This window comes from Aspergillus udagawae (assembly GCF_001078395.1).
Source record: "Aspergillus udagawae IFM 46973 DNA, scaffold_8, whole genome shotgun sequence".
Lineage (NCBI taxonomy): Eukaryota > Fungi > Ascomycota > Eurotiomycetes > Eurotiales > Aspergillaceae > Aspergillus > Aspergillus udagawae.
Window position 1 is genome coordinate 1228486 of NW_025091271.1, and position 27094 is coordinate 1255579.

A 27094-nucleotide genomic window follows, 5' to 3' on the forward strand; every position below is an offset into this window, starting at 1 on the left:
AACAGTGGACAATACATTCAAGTACGCCAAGTGTAGAAAAGAGTTGCACAAGTAAAGCTTGTCATCACTGCGATGCATAGCCACACTTAAGTGCAACTTCTCATTTGCCAACTGCTGTCGCTGCTATCTAGCCAACTACTCTAAGACCATCAAAGAGACGTACCACCAAGACACGACCAACATGCTGGCCACGAGAAGAAGAAACTAAGATTAAGTTGCGGTTTGCCAGAACCACTGAGTGAATATATCCAACGAAGAAGAAAAGAAAAAGAAACACACAAAAAAGCTGTACAACGAACGACTGCTGATACATGAATTGACCAGCTACTAGGCTAGTCCCATCGACAGCTCCGCTTAATCCCGCACCTTACCAGCCTCTCGGACCTCATTCATGAACCCATCTTCGTCCCCTGCGGTGGTGAGTATCCAGTAATCACCAGCCACGGCATTGACGGACTGAGAACCACCGAAACCAGTCATAGGGGCGGCCGGAGCGCTGTGACGGGCGGCAGGTTTGTTACTTCCGGTATGGCGAGGGCCCTCTCCAAGAATGTCCTTCACAGCGGCACGACCCTGGTCGTCCGGCTGCGTAAATGCAAACAATTGCGGCTGCAAGCAGCCGAGAATCGCGACCGCGGCGCGAATTAGAATACGATCTCCTTCAAACACCCAGCAGTCCCAGACGCGACTGACACGCTCCAGATCTAGCCCATTCGTAAGGAGAGAGCGGAACATCGGTTCCCAAATTTCCTCGTCGCTGAGACGCAGAGTCTCATAAAGATGAGTCGCCAGGCGAGGGAACTTGTAGCGGAGCGTCGCAGACACCAATGAATACGTACGTCCGATGGCCCCGCGGTCCAGCGTGAGAAATGCAACAGGGAGAGGCCGGTTCAGTGCATTGGCCATGGCAAGGAATGCAGAAGACGGCGATGGGAACTGGAGAACCAGAAGAGCGGCGATCGTCTGTACCAAAATTAGGAAAATGAAACCAGATAAAGGCTCGGGATGGGTCAGCTTACATGAAGACCACTGACGTATCCCACATCGCTTCGATACATCGAGTATGCCTCAAGCACATCGATCAAAGTATCGCGCAGTGGGCCGCCCACCTGGAAGAGTTTCAGGTCCGGAAACGCTGTCGACACATCCGCCTCAATTGTATCGAACCATTCCCTCATCCGCTTATGACTTTCGCCCGCCTCACCGTCGGATTTGGAGCGAACGTCTTTGGCCCTTTGCAATGCCTTCTTGTACGTTTCTTCGGATAGGGATAGTTCGTTGCCGATGGCGCGCTGCCAGATCGCACCCCGATGACGCGGCGGCACACCGCGCCACCACAATTCCCGCGTACGGGTTTCACCAATAGCACGATCCCAGTTGGGAAACACGTACTCATCCCAGATATGCTGGAGAGCTTCCCGCGTATTATCTTTTTCGCATTTGGCCGAAGCGGCTTTGGCGGCTCGGCGCTTGTCTATAGTGTGTTACTAACAAAGGTCGTTAAAACGGCGAAAATGGAAGAAGTGGACTAACCTGCTTCGCGCGACATTGCCATCATCTTCTTGTATTCTTTTAGATGTCTCTTCTCTTCCTTTTGGTCCTTGGGGGGAAGCCAGCTAGGCCGCGTACGCGTGAGGACCTTTTCCTTCTCCTTGCTGATGGGCAACGGATCGATCATGATATTGGACTTTTGCAGAGGAGGCAGTTCGATGGTCGCTTTGGAATCGCGTTTCGATTCGGTGCTGGACCGTAGCGAGGAGATGCCGTTCTGGAGGTTCTCTGCACGTTTGCGCTCGCGTTCGTCGGCATGATATTCCAGAGCTTGAGTGATAATCTTCGCCTCCTCCGACAGATCCGACAGCATATTGTTGTACGAGTAAATGCGTGGATTGCGAGGCGAGATCTGTCCTCGCTCAGGACCAGCGGAGCTTGAGCGCACCATCTGTCGGCTCGACCGAGATCCCCTGGGGGATTTCGCAACTGTAGAAGACAGAACAGACATGTCCGAGACAGAATGCGACAACGGGAGCGGGCGCGGCCCTGGACTTCGGCCATCCGGACTGGTACCTCGGGACGGTGCGCGATCCTGCACTGGCCGGGGGGAAATAGGGACGTTCCACAAGCTCGTATCGTCTGGCAGCTCCTCATCGGAGTCATGGTATTCCTCCTCGAGCTCTCTAAGGGATTTGCGGCTTCGCTGCCACGAACTCTTGCGATTGAGCGGGGGTCGGCCGCTGACGGGCGAAACAGCCAATGTCTGAGCGGAGGGAGATGAACCCAGATTAGACGCCATTCGGAGCGGTGAATTGGATCTCGAACGATGGGGTCTGGAAGATTGAATCGGTAGCGTCTGAGTACTGCTCGCACTTCGTTGATTGCCTGACCTAAGCTTGGAGCTGCTGTGCTTCGGTTTTGTCAATGCTCCATTGACCTGGCCCTTGAGCGATGGATAAGGAGTCCTGGTGGGTTTGACCGTCGAGGTCAAGTCCCGAGTCGTGGTGAGCGGGGTTTTGGGTTGCATCCTGGCTGTCGACGAGCGAGCCAGGACCCCCGACTTCCCATAAGCAGTTGTAACACCATCCATGTAGGGCAACTCCAGGTCATCCTCCAGGCCGATTTCTTCGAAATTGGAAATGTCGGCGAGAATACCGTCGGGACCGGACAGCTGAGAAGACCGGAAGGAGGAAGATTTAGAGGACTTGGATCCCGATAGTTCGGGCGGGGAATTGGGTGTCGTGCAGACGGTCGTCATCTCATATACCGAATTGATGTATGGGCGTAGCAAGAGCTAGTTTGGACGCAAGACGCAAGTCAAACAAAAGAAAGGACTTGCCGTGTATGAAAGTGGTGACCGGCCCAAACGAAGGAAAATATTAGAATGAAGCACAGAAAAAAAGGACGATCGCAGAGGCTATCGGTGTTGGATTATATCCCCTGGTTCTGCAGTTACTCTTGAAACAAGCCCAGCCGACAATGATTCTAGAACGACAGCAATATCTGGGGAACAAGGGTACCGTCGGGAGAAGGGGGAGCAATTCAACAAGGGGATTAAGTATTGCCCTCGGGAGGGGATGGTATTTTGGGAGGAGGATAAGCTGAACGAGAGGTGAGTGTTTCGGGAAGATAAGAAAAGAGGTATAACGAGGGATGAGAGATGTCAAGCGAAGGACGGAGACGGGAAAAGAAAAGAGAAGGAAAAGAAAGAGGGAGAAAAAAATAAGAAAAATGAGGCAAACGAATGATGCTAAGAGATGCTATGATATGATGATGATGGGATGGGAGCGGACGGGGATAGTCGTGATGGGAAATGAAGGAGATGCTCCTCTTCTCTCGTTAGTTAGGGGACAAGCGGAAACAGTCTAGCCTCCTCCTCCTTCCTCAGCAGGTAACATACCGCAAACGGAGTGCCTGAGCCCTGAGGCCGACAGTCGTCGACGCTAGGAAATCTTGAATTCGGGTCTGGCCAATTGCAAACAGCAAGAAAAACTGGCAGTAGCGGCCTAAATGGTTGATCCCTGACTTTTTAGGAAGACACTTTATTCATCAATTTCACTGAACGGACCAAACTAGTACGGAGAAGGCTAGAAAACGGCCAAAGTTGCCTACAGCAAAGAGTATCCTTAGGTGCCTGTCCCACGTTTCAGCTTTCATTATCAACAGTACTAGTAAAGTAGCTAAGTGTTACCTTGTACACACGCACTTGTGCCAATTCCCCATAGAAGAAGACTATGCATGCCATCATCGAGGCCAACAAGCTCAGAGATTATGACTATAGAATGTGAAGTCGGATAAAAGAGTCTCCTCCTATCAGTCCTTGTTGACATTTTCCCCTTCTCAGCGACCACCAGGAGTACCTGAAGGTACCTGATTTGCCTCCCCCTTTTGCTGACTGCCTTGACCCAGTCACATCTCATAATTTCAATCCCACTTCAGGTTTTCCGTGGTATGTGAGCTTGGAACGAACCATGGAGAAGTTCGCAACAGAACCAAGGCACTGTAAATCCGCTATTTCCGCTGTTCATTTGTTGGCTGTGGCGCATCGACAAAAGCAAAAATAATGCCACAAGTCCTCAGTACAGTGTAGTCGCGCACTACTCCTGGGACAAAGTTACTGTGTTGTTTAAGTCCAATTGGCACTATTTCTTGTTTTTTTTTTCCCCTTGTTGGCCGCGACGAATAATAATGAGCTCGATTACATCATTTTCCTCGAGAGTTGCATACAGCCTCCATAGGGGATCCCCGACTTGCCGCGGACCAGCAAGGGGATCTCCAATAATGACCTCCAGAATCATTAATCAAGGATAAAATGGCCAATTACTCAGAACCGCCAACTGGCAAAAACTGAGTTGCCATTCCGAACAACCTGAGCCAGCCGAGCCGCCTTTCCATCAGATTGCGGCCGCGCCGCTTTCCACACTTGCTCCAACCATCGCAGTACCTTTGCATACTTGGTCTGTTTCCGGCCTAGGACAAACCGGAACGCTGCTGCGGCGAGGTATTGGACCTGTTGCTGCTGCACCAGACACATATATGGCGAACACGAATCCCTTGGCTTGAGCTCCCGTCGGGCGCGCATCATGCGATGAGCTAGTTCTATCAGATCCTGGAAGACTCGGATTACCACGTCTGAAGTGGGATGCGCCCGAGGAGGCAGAGCCTTCATGTATCGGTACATCTTCATTGCCGAGGTAACCAAGTTCGCATACAGATTCCAGAGCACCACATTGAGCGAGTTGTGCTTGGTATCTAGGTACATCGGATGCATCTGAAGCTTGAACGACGAGAGAACTTTTCGATGAAGAGAACGGCCGGGGGCTCGTGCTAACTCCACTGTGAGCGAGCTGGAGATAGTGGCAGCGGCCGAGTCTGTCCCCTCGAGGATTCGGTCTTGGTCCCTGTATATCTCCAAAGTCCGAGTGTCGATGAGACTTCCACAGTAAGGGAACAAGTGACTGCCCTCCAGCCGAGGAATCTGTACCCCGTCTACCGCTGCTGAGAAATTGACAAGGCTCTTGGCTGGATTGACGGAGATGCCGTACTTGGGTTGTCCCTTGAGCATCACCTGCAGAAAACGCATCGCCAAGCTCGAGTTGGTCGCGATAAGCAGAAAATCATCCACTAACCGGAGAAGAACGGCTTCATTGGGATCGAGAAAACCTAGAGATTCCCGCTCCATTTGTGCATAGAACAAGTTGCATAGAACACTAGATAGTATCGAGCCTTGAGGGATACCGTTCCGTTGGCGGAAATACTTCCTCCCGACCTTCACCAAGTTGTACCGAATGTGCTCATCAAGTAGGTCCAGTAGGTGGTCGCCAGAATACTCATTGTGAGCCGGCGTATCAACGAAGACGGTGTTTCTCCTGTGGCTGATGCCACCATCGGTAATGGCTTCAGTCAGATGCTGCGGCTTTGACACGGGCGCTGCTCTGCCAACATATTTGCGTAGAGCCTTGCTCTGATGGGACCCTTGCACCGGCCACACGCTGCTGAACTCGTCTGGCGGCCGAACTTCCACATGTTTCCCGATCTGGTAGCCTTCTTCGGAAAACAGGCTTTCAATCAAAGGAATAAGTTCTTCTTGAGGAATTGTGTCAAAGCAAGACTGAATGTCAAGCTTGGCAAAATAAAGCGGTTGACGCTGAGCACTCGAGTGACTCTGGGACAGACGCTCCTTGAAGCTCTTGAGACGAGGGTGTATTTCGCCGACGAAAGACAAGGTCGAACCCAGACTCGCAGGGTTACGTGCCTTCTCATAGTTTAAGACATTGAATATCGGTGTGATGGTAGAGTTGATGCTCGGGCCCAGGAACGAAGCCTTCCCAGCCCATCCTGGCTGGAGCATTCGTCGTCGAAGATTCAAGATCGGCCGGACGCCTGTCATCTTTGGCAAGAGCCGCAGAGAGCTATAGCCCAGGGATCTTCCGCCCAGCCTACGCTCCGCATCGGCTCGTTTCATCTCTTCAAACAGGGTCGTCTTGAAAGTTGTCAATGGCTGTAGAGTTAATTGGCGCCACACGTCATGTCGAAAGTAGAAGAGCTGGTTGCGGTAGATTTGTGATTCGGTGACATAGAAGTTGGAACGAATCAAAGGTATCAAAATGGAATCAAATATGTAGTAGATGAACTCGTGGAGAAGTTCCGTCCGTTTCTGCAGGTCAGATAATGAGACTTTCCTTCCCGATAGAGACTCTTGATGCTGGTTACCCGGCAAGTCAAGCCATAGTATGCCCGTGATCTAAATCATGTCAGAGGCCTTTCGAACCAACGTCAAGGGCAAACAAACCTTGATTCCTTTGCAAACCTCGTGAAGACTCAAACTCTCGAACCTTCGCATGCGGATGAATCTATCGACATGGCTAAATACGACCTCTTGGTTGCTTTTCTGATGTTGGCCTACTCCATAAAATTGTGGAGGGATCAACCTTCGCAGTACTGCCCGGCAGAAGGCCGATACAGACGAAGAAGGCGTCGCATAGTCCATCAGACTCTGTTTCGGTTCCGGGACTATGGACTTCGCAGTCCCTTTCCCTGTATCACGGGTCGCATTCCTTGTCCGTGGGCTTTCTACAGGGTCTATATCTCTAGCTGCATATTGCTGAGCGCCTCGTGGTTGGGTTACCAGCTCATCCGACGCCGTACGAGATTCCTTGCCCGTCCACCCTTCTTGAGAATTGGTAGCACCGAGTCTCCAAGGCCCGACATCCTGAGCTATCAACACTTGTCCTCGCTTTGTGGAAATATGGACATACCTCTGTCGGACAGTAGTAGTCCAAGAGTTTCACGTATGGACAACGCCGGTTTCGATTCTGCAGCTGCTGCACCAATTCGACGGCCTTCCCGCGAAGCCGCTTCGGTATTTCGACAAAATCATTATGCTTTTCGAAATGATTCGAGAATCCTGGACCAATGCGTTGGTGGCGCTTGCGTTTCTGTTCATCAATCTGCGCTATCTCGGTCTCCCTAGAGAAGTAATCTTTGAATGGCAAGACGGTTTCACGACTATCAGTGACAGACGTGAAAACGTTATGCAGACCGTATTGTCTAGGGAAGATGTACTTTAGTATGTGCACAGTCTCAGACAATGAGTCCGATCGAGGATAACAGTTTAGTACGTCTGATCTCGTTAGTTTCGGAAGGGAATACGTATCTCTAGCACTTACGAAGACGTATCAAGCCAAAATGGACGTCGCCTTTTGAGTTGAGCACTGGTTTCGCATACAGCATGCGCCGTCGAAAGAAGACAATACTATTCGGCTTGTGTACAATCTCTTGGTGTACACTCTTCCCTTTTTTGAGGCCAGAATCAATTTCGCCAGCGTTGTTCGCTGTATGAATGGAAACTCTGCTGAGATCCGAGAGCTCCTGAGGCAGCTCCCTTTCCCTTTTGACTGGTTCCAGGCTCGACAGTGGAAGACCTGTTCATCATCTCTGAGCGCTTCTCTCAAAGGCATGGCCGGCTGACGGGACTCACCACTAATCTGGTAGTATATCCCTTTCCGATGGTCAATGGCTGTGAATATACCGCAATCGAGCAAGAGTTTCAGCATAATCTCATCTCCATTGCCTCCCAGTAGAGCAAGAACGTTCGTCCAAGGCGCCTGTTTCAGCGTCTCGACATTTCTATTGGGATATCGCACTACGAGACCTGGGATACTGCTTGCTAGAGCGGCACGATTATCCGTCATCTGGTCTGGTCCACCCGCACGCTGAAAGCCATGAGCCAACAAGTGTTGAGGTCTCTGATAGGAAAAGCCATTGTGGTTGAAGAGTGAGGATATGGCAAAGTCAACGACCTGCGCGATGGTCAGCATCTACGCTTTGAAGAAGGGCAACCATGGTCGATTGCTCCATGCGTACTGGACGGCCCGCAGCTGTACCGATTTGTTTCGAAGGGAATAAGGCGGTTCTCCTAGCTTACCTCTGACTGCGGACATGGTGGCCCAGTGTCCGTACTGGTGAGCTCCGACCTGCATTGAGACTGGATTTGGGAATAAGCGGCAAAGTCTCGCCGTCGCTCCTGAGTCACTGTGGGCGAGGTTTCCTTCAACACTCCCACAAGCGTGGTATCGAGGACGCTGGCAAGATCTTGGAGCAGTCGCTCTCCGGAACTGCCATCCCCAATGGGTGCGTCACTCCGTACCGACGCGATCCTTCTCCGGCGGGCTTTAGACGTTACCGGAATCTGATGTAGGAGATACTGCCTCAACGTCACGACTTGGCGGTAGTACAGGGAGATGACAGGATGAGAATGACCATCTTTATCATTTCTGGCTGAAGCCCCGGGATTTCTGGAACCGCCGGAGGCGCTGATGATGCGTCTCTGCGCTGAGTCGTAGGCTGCACAGCCATCTCTGGTGGGCCTTTTTCTTTTTTTACCCATAGCAGCTCTCAGATAGACAATCTACAGTGTCATTGTGGATGGAATAACCTCGTAGCCATGGTGAGTTGACTCCTCGGGAAGCGCGACCGGAAACGCGTCAACGCGACTACAGAAAGACAATGCCTACGTCAGGTGATACAGTATACAGTCGAACACATCAGCTGAAGTGCTTAATCAATGGATTCTTCCGTAGAATAGAGATAAAGTGAAGTTGAGCGAAATCAATACCTTTCAAGCTAGATACTCATCAAGGTCCTTGTTAATACAGTTACACACTGAGTGATACTTCCATCTGGGGCGAAATTAGCTTGGGGCCATTTGGTATTTGATCTTGAGAAAATCTCGACTGAAAGAGGAACCCGACTTGCAGGCTCTGAGTTTGAGGGCAGACTATTATTGCCCAACAATGTCTCAATAGATTAAGCATCCTTGAAGTTTCGTTCCATCGCACCAGTCGCTTTGTGGTGTTTGGTGAATCACACACAAAGACACCCTAAGAGCGGATGCAGCACGCAACATCCGGCGGCCCGACGGGAAGTTAGAAATATATATTTTTGGCCACTACAGCGTAGGTCAGAGGATTTAGGTAAGGTCATCTCTTTTCAATAATCTAGTGTAGATGCTTATTATACTTCATGGTGGTGCTGAGTTTCTGTAGATCCCGCCTGGGATGAGTGGCTGTGATACCTCACAGCTTGTGTATACCTAAGTTAGGCCCTTTGCTCTACGAGTATTTGATACTTCAGTTCATGAAAACAGCCAACCAGATATGCCTTAATAACAGCACCGCTTCTATGATGGCCACTTACGTATGTGTTAGTCAAGCGCAATACGGAGTAACCACGGAAGTATCTACAGGCCAGCGACGGGGTAGTCTAGTGGCTCCCTCTTTGCCGTCTCGCACAGACAAGGATGAAGAATCGAGCCAGATCCCTGGAACGATGGTGGTCTAGAAAAGCCGCAGACTCGCAGCACTTACCGATTCTCGGATTAGGATGATTTGTAAATAATTGCGTCTCCACTCTCCACCCATCTGGCCCTCATAATTTGCTACTGAAGTTTTCAAGGACGGCAATGAAACCTTGGTACGGATGACGGCCCCTGGACAGAGTGGAAATGACACTCTGTGCCTGAATCCTAAATGTTGATAACGTTGGAGGCTTGGGAGACAAAACAAGCCACATTTTCAGCTGCAAGGGCGTTTGTTATTTAACTATTTCGTGTTGAGATAACAGGGCAAGCGGTGTAATTAGGGAATGAGAAGGAGGTGAAAGGCATCCAGATAAGTAGTCATGTACAACGAAGCAAGCAAATGACCATTGAGAATTGTCCAGTAAGGATGTTACACGACAATGGAAGGACCTATCTAAGGTGGGTAAGGTATCAATCCACTGTAGGTCTATCTGAATATTTCACAGGCGGTGACAACACAAGGGCTTGGTTTGACAATTGAAAGTTGACAGATGCAGATGCAGGCTATATCAATGCAGTGAAATGATCATGGAGGTCAATGAACTGGCTCTCCGGCTTCTCGAGTGATTTGCGCAAGCCTCTGCTGATGACCAGTTGCCGGTTTTCGATTCTACCATCAAAGTGACCCGTTATAGCGAGGTGGTGCAATAATATACTTAAATAATAGCCAGCTGGATTCCCGATGAGTAATGGCCAAAGTTTCTCGCGCTGGGTCGGCCATCGTAGTAACAATGCTAAACATGACGAAACACTGAAGTCGCTCTGCGCTCAGTACCTAGTTAGTACACCAGGCTACCAAGGGGTTCCTCTGTGCTAAATATCCCCAAACCTGGTGACTATGCTATTTTAGTTTTTCCATGACGACCATTCTATTTCCAAGGTCCTTGCCTGTAAGTTTGCGGAAATCGACTCCGTCGCAATCGACCAGGGAAAAAAAGAAAGGAGCAAAGTTCTTCCATTAAAGGATACAGAGTTACTCCGTACAGGTTACGTACTCCGTACCTAATGCTGTCCCGCAAGCGAGATTTGTGGACCCTGTCGGGAAAACACTTTTGAAGTGATACATCCACGACGCACTGCAAATATGTATACCTATAGACGCGATAAGTCAGAAGCTCTTAATTCCTAAGTAGCCAGGGCGGGAGAGTTAGTATCGGAGAGAGGTATTTGACATTGCTCCATGGCACGGAATGCTTAAGGTCCTTAGTCCTTGTAACTACCAGAGATACAGATCATGATCTATCTAGTCTCAGTGTCTACATCCGTTAGTATCTCAATATGATCTAGTGGGATCGCCTTAAGTTCCAGCAGTCCAACACTAACAAGGACGATCGATCAGGATCTCCTCAGTATCACAGTCTAGCAATATCATAGTCTATATCATATAAATATTGTAATATTGTTGTGCCCATATTTTTCATCTCCCATTTAAAAAATATTTACAGTGTATATTGATAGCTGGACTATTAATTGGCAATAATGAACCAAGTACCAACCCAGTGACCCCACTTCTTCCGCGATCGTTTTCTAGTTTCCTTGACTAGGTAGAAATAATGCATTATTTTATATTTCAAGGACCAAGGATCAAGGAGACGAGGACCACTCTTCTAAACAAATCTGAGGAACTAGACCGTTCTCTTAGGATGAGACCCAACGAAAGAAACTGAACCTATGTCGGATCCATATTCCAATAATAATTAGATGAATCCCCAAGAAAAATAGCACAAAGAATCGACCATTAGCCTACTCTGGCTCCATAATAAACTACTCTTTCTGCGCCTCGAGAACTTGTTTCGGACCCCCAATCAACATCAGCAGTCCAGCACACAACACTAGACAAGATTCGATCTGTAGGTAAGTGAGGCGCCTTACAGACCACTCTTTTAAGTCTTTGCTCCATATGGCACAAAACCCCGGCAAATTCCATGCAGTTATTGGCCCCCCTCTCGTCTCAGCACTTTTCATCTAGACAAAGACGACTTGATATAGAGTCTACCCTGTTGCTTTCATGGTTGATCTATCGCCGTATCCAACGAGCCGATAGGATCGACTTGGAGAGTTTGACTTATTAGATACTATACCGTCATTATAGTCTGTTGAGACTATCTACCTTGCTTATCGCTGTCTTCTTGTCCTACACCCAGCTTCCCTGTCGATTGGGTCTTTTTGTTTCTATTATTATTACCACTACCTATTTCTTGCTACTCTATTATTATTATTATTATTGTTTTGGCGCTCTCACTTGGGTCTCAACAACCCCTCTCGGCCCGCCTGTGACCACCACTCTTCCCCGTTCGTCTAAACGCCGTGCAAACAGCCCCCAGCTCCGCATCTCACTTATCGGCAATAGTCCTGCTCGCTGTCTTTTCATCCTAACCGCAGCCTGAGATCTTCCTTCGCTCATCCATCAACTCTGCAGTTCTCTTCCGCTGCCCTTTGCCTTCGTTATCCGTCATTCGTTTTCTGCTCTCTCACGACTCCTACCCACCGCATCCATTTGAACAGTCATCCTCTTGTCTCTCGGGGTCGGATCTCAGTACCACCCCGTTGGCCTGCAATTTCCATCCTTGGTCTCAAATATGACGCTGAACTGGGGCGCCACCCGGGACGACTGCTCTGTAGCTCCAGCCGGTCAAGCTGCGATCTTGACCGCAACCTACCAGCTTTGAACAACACATCGCAGTGCTAATATCCTCGGACGGGAAGGATCATCACCAATCGTTGACCGTTGGGCCAAAAAAGGTAGGGATACTGACTGCCAAAATAATTGCTTGTCTTCATTGCTTTTTTATTTTTGATTTTCCACTTCGAAAAAAAAAAAAATTTGCAGAATGCAAACGTCCGGATAACCGAACGCTGACCGTTGGTCGAAAGAATGCAAAATGTCCGGCAGTGATGTCGAACACGTTTCTTCCTTGCCTGACAGCAGACCGCATGAATTCCGCCGACACTCCTCGTTAAGCTCGAACGAACCATATTATGACTCGCCTCTTAAAGGACCATTAGATGCACCCCCAGCCGTCGGAGCGTCTTCTTCTTTGACTCGCGAGCCTTTGGTCGATACCTATCCTACTCACCCGGCTGCGGTAGTCCCTCAAACAAGCTGTGTGCCCGCCTCTGTTTCCTCAAAGGTTCAATTCGAAAATCACAACCAGAAAGGTCGAGCATCGCCGGATCCAGACGATTTCTATCGCCCGCACCCGTCCGTCGTGGTTGAAGGAAGTGAAAGGGCATCGTATTCAAGTGATAACTTGATGGTTGAAGACGGTGGTCCCGCCACGGAAAATCGATCTACTTACGCGCAGCGTGCACTTTCATTGACGGCAAAAACTGGGGAGCTATCGCGTGGGAGTCTCACGCAAAATCGTTCAGTGTCGGACTCATATTATAGGAGCCGTGGGTCAAATTCCATCAAAGAAGCAGCAGCCGCAACCTCGACCGCGAGACCAAGACAGACATCGTTCAAGGATCTGGTGAATAAATTCAATCAGAACGTTGATCAAGTGCTCCCCCTTCCAACGGCATCAACATCTACCTCGAGGTCACCATCAAGAGCTCCGAGCCCCATCGGTCTCGTCGACAGCGTAGTGAGCTCCAGGGCTCCATCCCGATTGCGAGAACCGCGTGACCTCCCAAAAGCAAAGAGAGAGCCGCCATCCCAGTGGAAGCCAATCGATCGTTCCAAGGGAGATTTCTTGTCGAGATCGGTCTCGACCCCATTTCAGGCAGGCGTGGTCAACAACAGTGCCTTGGAAACTCTTGAGGCATCATTACCTCGGCGGCCGTTCGGTGGATTGCTCACAGTTGATACAGGGATTCCAAGATCAGGGCTGGGAATTCCGGCGCATTTGCGACGTCGAGGTTCTGAGGGAAGCATTCCTAGCCCCAATCCCGCGCTCCTTGACAATCCGGACCGTTCAGCCGGGTTATCGCCTCTGACGCCAACCGCATGGTACCTGGGCCGCACGCCATTTCTTGAAGCTGTGAGTACTGGCGAGGGCAGCAGCAGTCATCGAAGAACGAGGAGTGATCTGTCTGGAGTTTTACCTATTGGTGTTGTGGCACACTCGCCTGAGTCCCACATGGCGGTGCTGAGCCCCTTGCATCCAGGGCTGGGAGGGCCTCTGGACAGCTCACATTCCAAGTCCCGCATACCTATATCGTCCACTCGTCTCCATACTACTTCTATTGCGGAGGACTGTTCTTTACTGCAAGTCGACCCACTTTCTAGCAACCGCTTCGACTTGCAAGTTCCGCTGCCACCCAAAGGCATTAGCCGACTCCCCAAACCGTCCCCCAAATCTCCTCCTGCTGTCGCAGATGACGACCGTACACCCATCGGGATGACATCGCCTCGACGGCGAGAAATGACTTATGGTCGAGGTTCTCGTCGAGGAACGGAGAGGAACACCCTCCTTGAAGCATACATATCCTCTCCTCCTCCCAAGAAGTCACCTCCGCTGCGCAGTTCGAGACCTCGGCAGCCTGTTTCGCAAACAAATTCCACCACGCCGCGATCTCGAGTTGTTGAAACAGTGTCCAGCTTCCAGAGGCAGGTGAACCGCGATCGGGATTTGCGCACCTCGCGGACGCGGGGACATAGACTTCCGGAGCTGGGCAACGTCGACTTCGCGACCCGACGGCAGAAAATCCAGCAGGCATTCAATCGCACAGTGCAAGAGAATGAGAGAAAAGAGGAAGAAGCAGCGCAGCTACGACTTCGCACTAAAGCCCAAGAGAGCCAGCGGGCTCATGATGAGCCGACTGCATCAGAGCAGAACTCTCAGAGGGACACCGGAATCGACCGTTCCCTACCATCCGACCATAACTCTGCCGTGAATGAGAACTCAACCGCGGCCGATCATAAGGAAGAACGTTTGACATCGGGTGAGGGGGATTCACGGGGTCTGCCCCAGCTCCAGATTGACACCAATGTCGCTATTCACGACACTGCAGCAGAAGACCCCAACGCCCATCTGATTCCAATGGACTCCCCGACGTTGGGTCTTCCGGACATGGGTGCTGGAGAGCCTGCGGTCCGCATCTCTTCCCTGAGAGCCGCTGAGGGCCAGTCTACTTGCGCCGAAACACCAGTATCGGTCGACACTAATATCACTGCCCTTGACCCCGAGCCGCAAGCTAGTTTAAGTCGACAGAGCCTTCATGCCTCTCACCGCACATTGCTGAGTCAAATTATGCAGATCCGGGAATCTAGTCCCGACACGTCGTCTTGTGATGAAGCGGATTACAGTTTTTCTGATACCGATGATAGGGTATCAGTTCCAGTACTGCTTGGTGACGCCCAATGCTCTGAAGAATCGGTTGCTTCCAGCGACGGTCAAGTACACCCTGATACTTTCGTGCATTCAGACCAATCTGGTCATGCAATGCTGAACAGGTGGAGTATAGGTTCCTGGTCATCTTCCCTTCACAACCAACAGTCCACGGACGACCATTGCGACGGTAGCGATGATGACCTCTCCCAGTTGCAAGAAGTTGCACAGGACGGCGAAGTGGCTACCCAATCCTGTTCCGCTTCGTCAAGTAATGCCCCCTCTGTCACTGGTCACCAACCCACCGCGTGCGTCTCAGCCAATATGGAACCTGTCACCGAGCAAAAAACCGAGCGCGTCCCTGAAAGAAGCGCTTATATGCATCCTAGCGCTCCCAACCTGGCAAGACTTGGTGGATGGGATTCTAAAAGGGTAGCTAGGCTATATATTGAGGAGCTGGCTCATGGCAGAGGCCATAGTCTTCCGATGCCTGCAGTCCGCGCGTCTCCTCAGCCTCGGCTCGAGAGGCGCACGGATGGAAGGACAGATAGCTTGACTGATGACCCGGTTGTGATATCCAAGGCCGATGGTATACCTCCTTCGGAACGAATTGGGCATACGGCAAGCCTGATATTTCGAGATGATTGGGAACATGCTTCTCCATCTATTGCAGACTGGATGCAAGCAGCCGCTACTGATGGAACGGGCTCACAAGAGCAAAATAGCGATAGTATGCCAACTCCACGATTGGACACATCAGTCACAGATCGGACTGGGCACGAACAGGGCCGAGACACTTTGGGTCTCGCCATCAGAGTCCAATCACCGCAAGAGCTCAAATCAGCAGAGATTCAACAGACTTCGCTCCCCTGCGCTGATCCTGTCACTCATTCAGTCACCAATGAGGCGATTAATCAGTTGCAACAAAAGCCAGAGGCTGCACTGAGTATCCAGTCAACACAAACGTCCTCTCACTTCGCGCCGTCGCTAACTTTCACACCTTTGGGCCGTGTTGAAAGTGCTGGAAGCAGCGAAGACTCCTCTCTTCGAAGGCTTCAACCTACGCCCTCTTCCCACACTCTTGACTCATCAGCGACGTCCTTAGTTCCTTCCTCTACCGATCAGATCCGAGTCGATAACCGCAAATGCTCTCCATCTCCGGAGCAAAAACGCCTAAAGAAACGGAGGCATGTCATAAAAGAACTGGTTGATACTGAGTACACTTTTGGAAGGGACATGAAGGTCGTCGACGATATCTACAAAGGGACTTCAAGTTCATGCTTGGATCTGTCACCCGAAGATGTCAAAGTCCTATTCGGTAACTCAGATCAGATTGTCCAATTTTCAATGAGCTTCCAGGATGCACTTAAAGAGGCTGCAAGAAGCGTTTATGTTATGCCAAAGTCTCAGCGATGGAGCAGTAAACGCAGTGCTCGCAACAATCATACCAACGCATCCAGGACCGACTCAGAGGCTGCGAGTGGCGCAAGTGAAGTCTCCGATACAGAGAAGGACAGATTAACCTTTATTGGTCAGGTTTTCCTGGCTCATATCAATCCCATGGAGAAAGTGTACGCCGATTATCTGAAGAACCACGATGCCGCCAACAAGAAACTTCAAGTACTGCAACGAAACACGAAAGTAGCCATTTGGCTGAAAGAATGTCGGGAATGGGCTTCAGATCTCACCACGGCTTGGGACCTAGACTCGCTACTTGTGAAGCCGGTGCAACGAATATTAAAGTACCCCTTACTCCTAAACGAGATTCTGGAGTCAACACCGAGCGACCACCCAGACCGTCCATATCTGGTAAATGCTCTAGAAGAGGTCACTAACATCTCGGTCCGTATCAACGAAATGAAGAAACGGGCAGACTTGGTCGGTCAGGTAGTCGGCCGCAAGAGGAAAGAGTCGGATGTCAGAGCTGGGCTGTCAAAGGCATTTGGTCGTCGCACCGAGAAATTGAGACAACAAGTCGGCCTTTCCGATATGTTTGAAGACAAGCAGTACGACGCCCTATCGCAACGATTTGGAGATAATTTCTTCCAGCTACAAGTTGTGATGCGTGATGTGGAGATGTACACACGGGAAGTCCAGAGCTCTTTAGATCGATTTAGAGAGTTTGTCGCCGCGATTGAAGGATTCGTCGATGTGGCTCAGTCTGGCTACTTGGACGTGGAGAGCAGGTGGCATGACCTGAAGATGGCAGTGCATGAAATAATGGCCACAGCTCTCCCTGAACATGTAAGTTGAGCAGACCCTTGACGTGTGGAAATGAGCTTTCGGGCTAATGCCAAATTTTCAGCTCGCCGTTGTCCGGAAAAGTGTGATTGACCCGATGGTTACGCTGCTCAAACTTTACGACGGGCCCCAGAGAGTGATGAAGAAACGAGACAAGCGTCTCATGGACCATGCCCGCTTCAAATCCATCAAGGACCGTGGTGACAAGCCCGACAAGAAAACGACAGAGCAAAGCGAACAATTCGTAGCTCTCAATGAGACGCTCAAGGAGGAATTGCCCAAGCTCTACTCTCTGACCGCTAAGATGATGGAGGCATGCCTGAAAAACTTTGTGCACATACAGACTACGTGGTTCAACATCCTTCAGAAAAAGTTTGCGGATCTCATCGACCCCTTTCCGGACGATATCCAGCAGATCATCGGTGACTGGTCTGCTAACTTCACTTTGGCGGAGGCGCAGGTTTTGTCGCTTGGCATGTGCAACGGATCGCTGCTGGCTGATACTATCAATCTTGTCAACTTCAACACTCCTTCGACTGCACCTACCATCAGTTCGCCTCGGCGACCCTCAACTGTGAATAGCACTAGCACTCGCATAGGGTCTACCATGGGAGAATCACCTAAAGTCTCCCACGACTTCGGTAACGGCAGCAACATCTTCCAGTCTCCAAGCCTCGACGCTCAATCCCTGGGATCGTACGGCCGCCATCGAGCCGATTCAACTATCTCTGGTCGTACTGCGCCAGAAACCTCTGAGATCCCCCGGAGTCAGATTCTGCAGCAGATTACGAACTCATCTGCGTCCGCGGCCCCACCGTTCAAGACAGAAGCGTTTCCCAGCCTGCCGAGGTTAAGTCTTGACTCCCCATTTCTCGTCGACATTATGACCACTTCATCAAACAACGACCAGGTCTCTGGGAATCCACCAACCTCTCCTGGAGGTCGTTATTCGGGCTTTTTCTCGTCCGCTATGCCCATGTCGGATAATCCGCAGGAAGACGCACCTGTGCAGGACACCGCGCCCAAGGCGCCGACGGTCCTCTTCCTCGCTGCAAGCATCTATGAATTCAATATCGATCGGGCGCGGCGCGAAGCCGGTTATCCTTATCTCACTTATGTCGCCGGAGAGATTTTCGATGTCATAGCTGAAAAGGGTGAGCTCTGGCTTGCCATAAACCAGGACGATCCAACCCACCAGGTCGGTTGGATCTGGAACAAACACTTTGCGAAGCTCTCGAGCTAGAAGTTGACTACGCGGGTAGAATCCCGCGTGTTATGATGTTTTATGTTTGCATGACGATTCCCAGCGAAATACTTGAATTGTTTTTCTGTCAGAGTACCATGGCCCCGGATGACCCTTCATCTACGTTTTATATTCATATCACATTCCGCTGCGGCAGTGAATGAATCTGATGCATGGGCCAGTGTTGGACTCAACCTTCATATTTGCTTTCTATTGTCTGTTTATGGCGTGATTTTCTGATACGACGGACAAGGAGATCTTTGGTTGCAATTACGCTGGTGGAAAAGGAAGCGGCTGATTGACCTATTGCCATTGCCCTTGCCATTCAGAAGGCAATATTCGAATGTACATTTAGATACCCCTGATTGAGCGACGAATGCATTAAATTCGAATGTCTATACCACTTCACTCCGTAGTCCTAGAGCCTCCGAAAGTTGCCCACCCAGAAAGCCAGTCATGGTACGATCACGTGACACACCAGCCACGCGCAACACGAGCCTCAAGTGACGTCTTGCACCGCGGCACTCTGGAGTGGCTTATTGATCGCCGCAGGGAGCAAGCTGGAATCTTCCTGTCGACGACGAGGAGCTTGGGGGCGAAGGGGCTCCGTCAGTGATATCAAGCCTTACTTCCAGGTTCACCCAATTGTGAACAGGACTATAACAGCAACCTTTTCGTCACCGTTTCCCTGCGCCGATCCCGTCATCCATCTTCCCCACCCCCGCAAGGTCGTACGAGCCCATTCTTGAAAGGAATCTCCGATTCCCGCTGCGTCCTCGTTCAGGTGATGCTTGTCTTGCAAAGCTGGCGGTCTGAATCGAGAAGTTATTTAATTTTTTTTCTTTGGATTTGTATATTCCTCATTGTATAGGTGCCTTTGAATCGATACGAGCACTGTCCTTTGATCGGTTTACGCAAAATTCATCCCGTTCCATATCGCCGAAGTTGGGTTCTATTCGCACTGTCACGGTTCGTATATATAGTGAGCGCAGAGGATTGAGTGCACGAGCCGGACACAATGCGGGACGGAGGCTTAGGAAAGCTGCACAAGAAGATGAGGCGGTTTGGTGATACTGTAAGTAGGGCGACCTGACTGGAAGACCCGTGTGAGAGACTCTTGGCGGGTCTGCGGAGATATTTGAGCTGGAGATGTGCTAACTTTGACAGTTGAACCCGGAGGATGCGTATCTTAGTTGTGAGTGGTTTTCCTCTTCGCCATTGTTGCTCGGAACAAAGTGGATTTGACTAGGGCCGGAGTTGATAGACTACGATATACGGTGTACGGTCCCCCCCCGGGTTTGTATCAGCGTGATTGGATTGCCTGACAGATTGCAGTGACGAGGGAGGACATGCAGACTCTCAAGAATGATTGGCTTACGGATAATGTGGGTTGCATAGTGGCCGTAGAATGCACGCGGTAACTAACGTGCTCGCAGATTATTTCCTTCTGGGAGGAGTAAGTCGGGCGAGTCTTGTGATGGCTACCGGAGAACTGATGGATCCAGATATCTGGAGAGGGAGTTCCTCGTCCAGTATAAGACGTCCAATATTGTGCTTCTTCGTCCCAGCATGTCTTTCATGCTATTGCAGACACCGAATCCTCACTCATTGCGTGAGGCTTTACCCGACTTCTCGCGTACAACGCATGTCTTTCTTCCCATTAACGATTGCCGGAACGTGACTGAAGCAGAGGGTGGCTCGCACTGGTCGCTTCTGCTGATATCCATCGTTGACGGCGTGGCATTTCATTATGATTCGCTGCCTCCGGGGAATTACTGGGAGGCAAGAGCCGTCACGCAGAAATTTGGCACGCTTCTCAACCGGCCAATACGGTTTATTCATCTGGAAGATTCCCCCGTACAAGAAAATGGCAGCGATTGCGGCGTCTTCGTATGCCTGAGTATGCGGCATCTTCTTCTGAAACGGCTGTTAACTGCCAATGCAAATGAGAAAGTCAGCATGAGCTTGGGTGGGAGGAAGGTCGATGCTCGTGCTGGTAGGAAAGAGATCGCCAAGATTATCGACGGCTTTCGAAAAGAAGGCGAGAGGCGTCGGTCGTAAGTAACTCACCTCATTCATCTTCCTGAAGATGACAGCCCGTACTGATGGGGAACAGTTCAAGTCTGAGTCCGCTGGGGAAGAAGTCGTCGAGTCCTCCGCGGATCGAGTGATGCTAGAGTCAGCAGTAACACGGGCATGCCGCATGGAATTATGAATAATGAGGGCGCACCGGAGAACAGGCGCAGGCATAGGCCAACACAAGGGGGCCGAGAAGTGGTGTTTATGATTCTGCATGCATACGATGATATGAGTTTACCAATTGTAGCAGTGCTTTGAATGGACGATACCTTTTTTGTTCTCTCAAGGACTCTTGAATTGGACAATTTCTCTCCTGCTCCTGCCTGCTTCTAACGTCTCAAACTTTACTAGGCATCAGCGGACTAACGAGCAGGATATGTCTGGCGACGACAAGCAAAATGTCCGCCAGCAACATCGACATCTTTGCAGGTCTACAAGCTTCTGTCCGATTGGATATATGATGTTGGACACCCCGTTTATTTTATGCTCTCCCATGCCATCCCATGTCAATCGCTCCAATTGTCGTTCCTCTATTGCCGTAGCAGTCGATATGTGCCTCCCTGGTGCCGTCATTACCTTCGTTGCTTCCTCACGCCCTCTGTCGGTGCTGCCCTTTCCTCCTCGACTTCCTCTTGAGCTCCTTCCTCTACCTCTCTCTGGGACTGAAAACAGATCCTATAAAGCACTTCTTCTCTCCTCCCTCTTTTTCCTCTTTCTTCTTCTTTCTCTCCTCAACACCATATGGTTGTTTGATGCTAGTATCGTGATTTCACGCTCTGCGTTCGTCTCAACTTCATATTGTGTTTCTGCGCTTACTGCTCCTGCTCCTGTACCACCGTTTTCTTGCTCCCGTTTTCCCTTTTTCCTCTTTTTCCGTCCTTGACCAAATTGTTTTGACGGTCGTTGTTCGCAATGTCTCGTCTCAGCAAGCTTGGGTACTCCCTCACCTCTTCCTCCTTCTCCTCTCCCTCCTCCTCCTCTTCTTTCTCCACCTTCAAGGGCCGCCGGACTCCGACGATTCCTTGCAACTCTTTTGTGTCAGACTGTTCGCCCATCAGTTCAGCTGGCGTATCTTCTTCAACTAAGGTACGTAGAGGTTCGTATCTTGCCACTCGGTCTTCCCGTGCTTCTGGCCCTGCTCCTGCATGTTCTGCTCCTTCTACTCGTTTCGTTCGTGTACCTGTTCCAGCTCGCACTGGGACAGGTGACACTCTCACCCGCAGCCGTCCCTCGCAGAGTCGAGGAGCTGCTCAACAGGATGGACCCCTTGACGTCGTTCATACCATTATGGAGAGAGTTCGACTCCGCTCTCAAGCCCTTCGTTCCCGCTATGGTCTCCCAGAGAGACCGCGAGTCGACCCTAGAACCCAACCTCGAGTCGAACTCGCTTCCACTTCTTCTGTTCCGACCTCCCGTCCCACCCGCTTCACTGAGCGCATCCGCATTCTTGCCGAAGAAGCAGCCGCTCGTTCTGCCAACCGGCGCGCCACTCTTTCGAAACTTGCTGCCTTCAACGAAGTTGTCGCCCGTGTCAGAGCACGAAAACAGTCGACGCCTTCCGCTCCTCCCAATGACGCCACTCGCCCTGTCACTCGCGCAGAACAAGTCCGTCCGTCCGCTCCTCCTGTCAACGTAGCTCGTCCTGTCCCTCGCTCGGAACAAGCCCGGCCTTCCGCTTCTTCTGTCAACGCCACTCGCTCAGCCACTCCCTCAGTGCAAGCTCGTCTTTCCGCTCCTTCGGTCTTCGACCGTATCTCCGACCTTCGCGCCGCCCAGGCCGAGCGACGCCGTTGGATCGACGAGATGATCGCTCAGCAAGAGGCACGTGCTTCGACTCGGGCCACTAGTTCCGCTGCCATTGAGCAATTCCGAGCCAAGCGTCAAGCACGACTCGCCAACCGATCCCTCGCGGGACACCTGACATTACCTCACCCGACCCCGACAAACAGCACTCAAAGCACAGCGATTCCCGCTGCAGACCTGGTACGTACTCAACATTCGACTTCGCCAGCCGACCGACTCCGCAAAGATAAGCCAGCGAAGCGTGTTCGTTTCGGAGATGTTATGGTACAGCCTGTATCTCGCTGGATCGTGCCGACGAGGCACGTGTTCAAACGTCGTTCCTGAGCGGCTACCGGGCCACTTCCACTGCGTTCCGTGGGAGTCTCATGAGGATGACTGGTTTCTCGAGATAAACGTTCGTTTCCACTGTGACACCATATTGTCCATTTGTTCAGCTCCGCCCTTTCACATAGTTCTCTGCTGGCTCTGGTCTTTGATGGGGAAGACCAACCAGGTACTGCTGATGAGTCTACAGATCGCTGGCGTACTTTGTCCTGTTGAAGTATTGATGGCGCTACTGTTCTGATGTTAAGGTAAGTTGACCGTCTCCTGACATGATCGAAGCTGGATTGACTGGAATTATAGGGTATTCTGCTTGGGAGGTTCCCTTTTTAGGTCTAATGACGCACCCCCGTACGCGCGAAGTAAGTCATAGGCCCTTAGCCAGAAGCGCCAAGGACGACGCTCCGCCCCGCCGAACCGATTTCGAGACCGACACCAAACAGTGCGTACGCATCCGGAGGGTTGTGGTGACGCAAAAGCGTCGAGCTGGGGGTAATTTGCTCTTCCTTTGGTTGTGCAACTGGCACTGATACGATCTAGTGGTTGGTAGTCACTCTTGAAAGACTGTATTGCAGCCGAGTTTCGATTTGACTTGAGGTGAGTGCTTTTCTGGTGACACAAGTCGCGCTTCTTTGAGTTGCCTGACTTGAATTGAAGCGCCGGAGGCCCGCGGCCGATCGAGAGAGTCTTCAGGACGGTGCCGGAGGATGGTGGCTTGTGTTGCTGGAACACATGGTGAGTCCCAATGTTGGTCGCTGCTTCACTGGCAACTGCTGAGATCTCCTAGCGTGTTAACGGTTCTGTGGATTACCGGAAAATTGGACGTAGGGGCAACTCCGACAGATACCACAGGTAAGCTTGGTGTCGTTTGTTGGTGTGTTCTTCGCACTGACCGAGATGATCTAGGGCAGACGAATTGGATGTGTGCTCTGGCTGGAGGTTGTTGGCAAGCATTCGAAGCAAGATACGTGAGTCAAGCTTTCGCTGGATCGTTTCTCAGAGCCGTTGCTAACGTACCACAGCAAGGACTATGATCATCCGTCGCCAGGTGTTTGGACGATGCGGGTTTGGTGTGTCGAGGTGGATGGATTCTTTGTTCGGGTTGTTGGTCTTGTTTGTTTTCTGTTCGATGTTTCGCGCTTCGCACATACGGACTGATGGTTTCTATACATATCACTTATTCCAGTCCCCTTTGATTCGATTGCTCTTGCTGTTCTCCGTGGGCTTTGACAATGCCATCTTTCAATTTTCACTCCACATACTCATGTATGCCTATCGGACGAGAGTCGGCGCTTGCCCTCTTAGACTTGAGTCTCAGATTCTGCAACATTCACTATCGTTGCTCTCGACCTTAAAAAAGGCAAATGCATAGAGGTCTTGTGGACGTATCCAATCATAAGTTGCGGTAGATGATGACAGCGGGAGCTTGACGGCGGTTGTACAGTCCCTGTACTGTGCTGCATGATCAGCCTCAAGCCATATGCTTCCCTATATTGTTCGTCTACGTATCAGAGGCAGAAACAATTGAATGGGGTGTTTTCCATGCAACCTAAACTGGTGTAAGGGGTACATAGCTGCATACGCTGCTGCATGCACAGCATGCATCTGCATCTGCATATCCCTACATATCGGATGCAGGAAGTCAGGGCCTACTCTTGATAACCAGATAATCAGAGCTTTATATCTACAGGTGCTATGGCTGCAGGTCAAACGAAGCTTTCGACATGACACTTGTCTGCTTACTTTGTTCCAGATCAGGAAAGAACGGATCTATCCATTGTGGCCATCAACTATGTGAATTAAATGCAACGTGTCTCATCTGTCTGATCCTGCTATGATGCAAGCGATCGATACATACACAAGGCCCTAGAGTTCGATGCCATCTGATACTTGGTTCTTGTAAGGCAAGTATGGATGAGAGGCATCCAGCCCCAGTCGCAGTGGCTCTTTCACTGTGATTTCCGTGTCTGCATGGTAGTTGATAGAGCAGATGCATACCGCATGCGGTTTTCTGAGAATGGAGCTTGAGATTGCAATTGATCAACCTCAGTGGGAAATTAGAAAGAGAATATAACGTTATGATTCGCAAGGCCAGACTGTCTGAATAGAAGTGGAAAGAGACAGTGGAGAGAACAACGCCGGCAACGCCAGCTCATGGATGCAGAGACAACAGGCGGGGACAAGGTGATTCAAGACTGCAGGATATCGAAGACGAATGAAAACCAGTAGAAAAGATATAAAAACGTCGCCAGAATCAATGTGAGAGAACCGACATGCTGACAGCCCAAAGTCTATACGAAAAAAAATGTCAAGTGATGAAGCGATGTCTTGGAGACGCGCGAAGAAGAACCGGGAGCAGCACAAGCACAAGGCTAGAGCGAAAAAATGGGTATGTGACGCCAATCATCAAATGAGAGCAGGTCGGTCATTGATACATATCCGCGCGCAATAGACCAGTAAACCCCGTAACTATAGCATTGCAAGGTTAAAGGTTACCAGCTGGCAGGCCATATTTGAGCTATGGCTGTTATGGGGGCGTAGGTGTCTGGTGGACCTCTGGCTGGTCGGCTCCGCGCCTCTCGCGGGATCGCATATACATCCCGTCCGATTGGGAATCGGTAGCCGTGGATGGGTCCATCGGACGAGGCACTGCTGGATTCTGTGCCTGCTGTTGTTGCTGCTGGGCTATGATTTCTCGAGCGTAGAATTCCACCAGCATCGTACCGTACGCTTCGAGTTCTTCAACGGAGATCGAGAGGCGGAAATCGTTCAGGAGGAGGAATTGAAGTTCGAGATGGTTTAGTTCGACTAAGGGGAGCCCTCCGACCTGATCCAAATTTAGCGAATTTGTTTTTACCTCGGTTCAAAGGTGACACACCTTTGCGTATCGAGAATTAGTATAAAAAACATCAGAGAAAAATTTACTGGCACAAGTCACGCCCGCGATGACCAGCCGATGAATGTTAAAACTATCGACGACGAAAAAATGGGAGAGGCTTTCGTTCTCGTCCTGAGGGTAAAGAGACGGTGAAATGGAGGATGGACTCTTTGGATCCTGCGCTCGCATCCCGGTCGATGATGGTGGAGTGACCATTGGGGATGCTTGCGTATGATGACCGGTCGACGAATCAGAAAACCTCGACCTGGATGGGTCAGTGTGTACAGTTGCTCCACGGTCCCAGCGGCGCTGCAGGCGCTCAAGTTGGCCCTTGTTCACTAACTCCGTCATGCGATCAAAATATACCAACAGGCTGAGGAAAACTTCGTAGGTGGTGGGACAATATTTGTGAATACGCGTTAGGTAACTGAGAATAGTGATACTCGGTACGTTTTTGCCATGAAAAGCAAGTACGCTGGTAGCTTGTGGGCTGAGGTTGGCCGTGCTATCAGGTGGCGGAATATGTCGATGGACTTGCTCGTGGTGCAGGTCGTTGGTGGTGGTGATTTTCGTCAGGAGCCCCGCAACCATCTCAATGATATCCGTGACCGGCATGGAACTGATTTCATACTGGCGCTCTTGGTACCATGACCCCGGCGTCTGGCTCCTCTGCGACTGCGCCAAAAACTCTTCGCTGGCGAAGCTCTGGATATGAGACAGGTCACGAACTTTGATGCGACTCGGCGAACTGGCCTCGGAGCCTCCAAGAGAGCGTAGCGACTGAAATGTCGGCCTCAACCGCGGCGACGCGGGTGATGAGTGGCTATACGAAGCGACCAGAGTCGGCTCCGTGGTTGTCTGGCTGACATTTCCGAATCGGTTAGAGGTGTATGGAGTCGACTGGAAGGAAGCTTCGGGGTGGTGTGTGTGGCTAGCGGTGGTCGAGCTCATTGAGGCCGAATGGGGAGGGGTGTGAGTTGGCCCTGGGGTAGTTGAAGACGCCCGGGTGGAAGGAAGGGAGTTGATGTGAGATTGACGGGTGATGTAGGCCGGCACATCATATGGTGGTGGGTGGGAGTGCAGGCGAGCAGAGCCAGCGGTAGACGTCGATGGCGGGGCCGTGGCCGAGGTGGGGGTAGTAGTCGCGGACGTAGACCTGGAGCTTCCGGTCTCCAGCTGTGACGACGGGTGGTGAGATGAGGTCCGATAAACAGATTCTGATGGGTTGATGGAGCCTCCCAGCATCGTGTAGGAGCTATCAATTCGATCCGACCGCGGTAGATTCAGAACGACCGATCCCATGTCAAGCCGAGGAAGAAATAGAGGGCGACTGCGAGAAATCGCGCGAATCCTAGAGCAACCGTGGCGGAACAACAATCAGCCTCAAGAAAGCATTGAGGACAAGCGAAGTGGGGAACATGGGGGAAGTCGAGTCTCGATCGCAAGACTCGAAGATGGTGCGAGATGGATTGGGCTTGAACGTCTAAGCAGAAGGAGGGGTTGATTACTATTCTATTATAAACAAGAAATTCAAGAAACGTTAGAAGAGCCTGGACCTGGAGACCGCAGTTTTACCCGCGATTATTACTGAGAGGTCACAGAGCACGGGAGGCAATGGACCCGTCCCAGGCTGGAAAAGGGATCACAGAGGATAAAAAGCAGTTCGAGGGTCCATAGTGAAGATGAGGCTTCAGGGAAAAAAAAGCAAAGATAGGACGAAAAACAAAATGAAGGAAAAGAGAGAGACAGAGAAGGATGGAATGAAGGATGGGAGAGGAGAAAGGAAAGAGGCGGAGGATGAAATCAGGAGAGATTCAGTCAGTAGTGGCGAAGACGATAGACTACAGGATGATGAGGGAGACTCCAACAGGGAAATCTGAAGGATGGAGGGTTCCACAATC

At 50.8% G+C, this 27094-nt stretch overlaps 7 protein-coding genes across 7 annotated transcripts; 3 read left to right on the forward strand and 4 right to left on the reverse strand.

The window, feature by feature from the left end:
• Positions 1-354: 354 nt before the first annotated feature.
• On the reverse strand, positions 355-2752 carry Aud_009908 (putative TBC domain protein; the record flags this gene model as incomplete). Its single annotated transcript, XM_043294752.1, has 3 exons — positions 355-963; positions 1020-1474; positions 1534-2752. 3 exons carry the CDS (start codon positions 2750-2752, stop codon positions 355-357), a joined length of 2283 nt encoding a protein of 760 aa, XP_043150687.1.
• Positions 2753-4318: 1566 nt separating this feature from the next.
• Positions 4319-8383, reverse strand: Aud_009909 (telomerase reverse transcriptase; the record flags this gene model as incomplete). The annotated part of the gene is made up of 6 exons (XM_043294753.1): positions 4319-6238; positions 6287-6706; positions 6753-7117; positions 7164-7418; positions 7475-7796; positions 7922-8383. The coding sequence occupies 6 exons, from the start codon at positions 8381-8383 to the stop codon at positions 4319-4321; spliced, it is 3744 nt and encodes a 1247-aa protein (XP_043150688.1).
• A 3854-nt stretch (positions 8384-12237) lies between these two features.
• Aud_009910 (putative Rho guanyl nucleotide exchange factor) lies at positions 12238-18112 on the forward strand (the record flags this gene model as incomplete). The annotated part of the gene is made up of 2 exons (XM_043294754.1): positions 12238-16872; positions 16934-18112. 2 exons carry the CDS (start codon positions 12238-12240, stop codon positions 18110-18112), a joined length of 5814 nt encoding a protein of 1937 aa, XP_043150689.1.
• Positions 18113-19130: 1018 nt separating this feature from the next.
• Aud_009911 (Ulp1 protease family protein) lies at positions 19131-20283 on the forward strand (the record flags this gene model as incomplete). Its single annotated transcript, XM_043294755.1, has 6 exons — positions 19131-19187; positions 19280-19307; positions 19448-19497; positions 19549-19568; positions 19618-20169; positions 20229-20283. The coding sequence occupies 6 exons, from the start codon at positions 19131-19133 to the stop codon at positions 20281-20283; spliced, it is 762 nt and encodes a 253-aa protein (XP_043150690.1).
• A 720-nt stretch (positions 20284-21003) lies between these two features.
• Aud_009912 (uncharacterized protein) lies at positions 21004-21338 on the reverse strand (the record flags this gene model as incomplete). The annotated part of the gene is made up of 2 exons (XM_043294756.1): positions 21004-21234; positions 21282-21338. The coding sequence occupies 2 exons, from the start codon at positions 21336-21338 to the stop codon at positions 21004-21006; spliced, it is 288 nt and encodes a 95-aa protein (XP_043150691.1).
• Positions 21339-21478: 140 nt separating this feature from the next.
• Aud_009913 (uncharacterized protein) lies at positions 21479-23473 on the forward strand (the record flags this gene model as incomplete). The annotated part of the gene is made up of 5 exons (XM_043294757.1): positions 21479-22174; positions 22973-23050; positions 23103-23167; positions 23227-23283; positions 23338-23473. 5 exons carry the CDS (start codon positions 21479-21481, stop codon positions 23471-23473), a joined length of 1032 nt encoding a protein of 343 aa, XP_043150692.1.
• A 1369-nt stretch (positions 23474-24842) lies between these two features.
• Aud_009914 (putative cyclin-dependent protein kinase complex component) lies at positions 24843-26495 on the reverse strand (the record flags this gene model as incomplete). The annotated part of the gene is made up of 2 exons (XM_043294758.1): positions 24843-25142; positions 25194-26495. The coding sequence occupies 2 exons, from the start codon at positions 26493-26495 to the stop codon at positions 24843-24845; spliced, it is 1602 nt and encodes a 533-aa protein (XP_043150693.1).
• Positions 26496-27094: the final 599 nt, after the last annotated feature.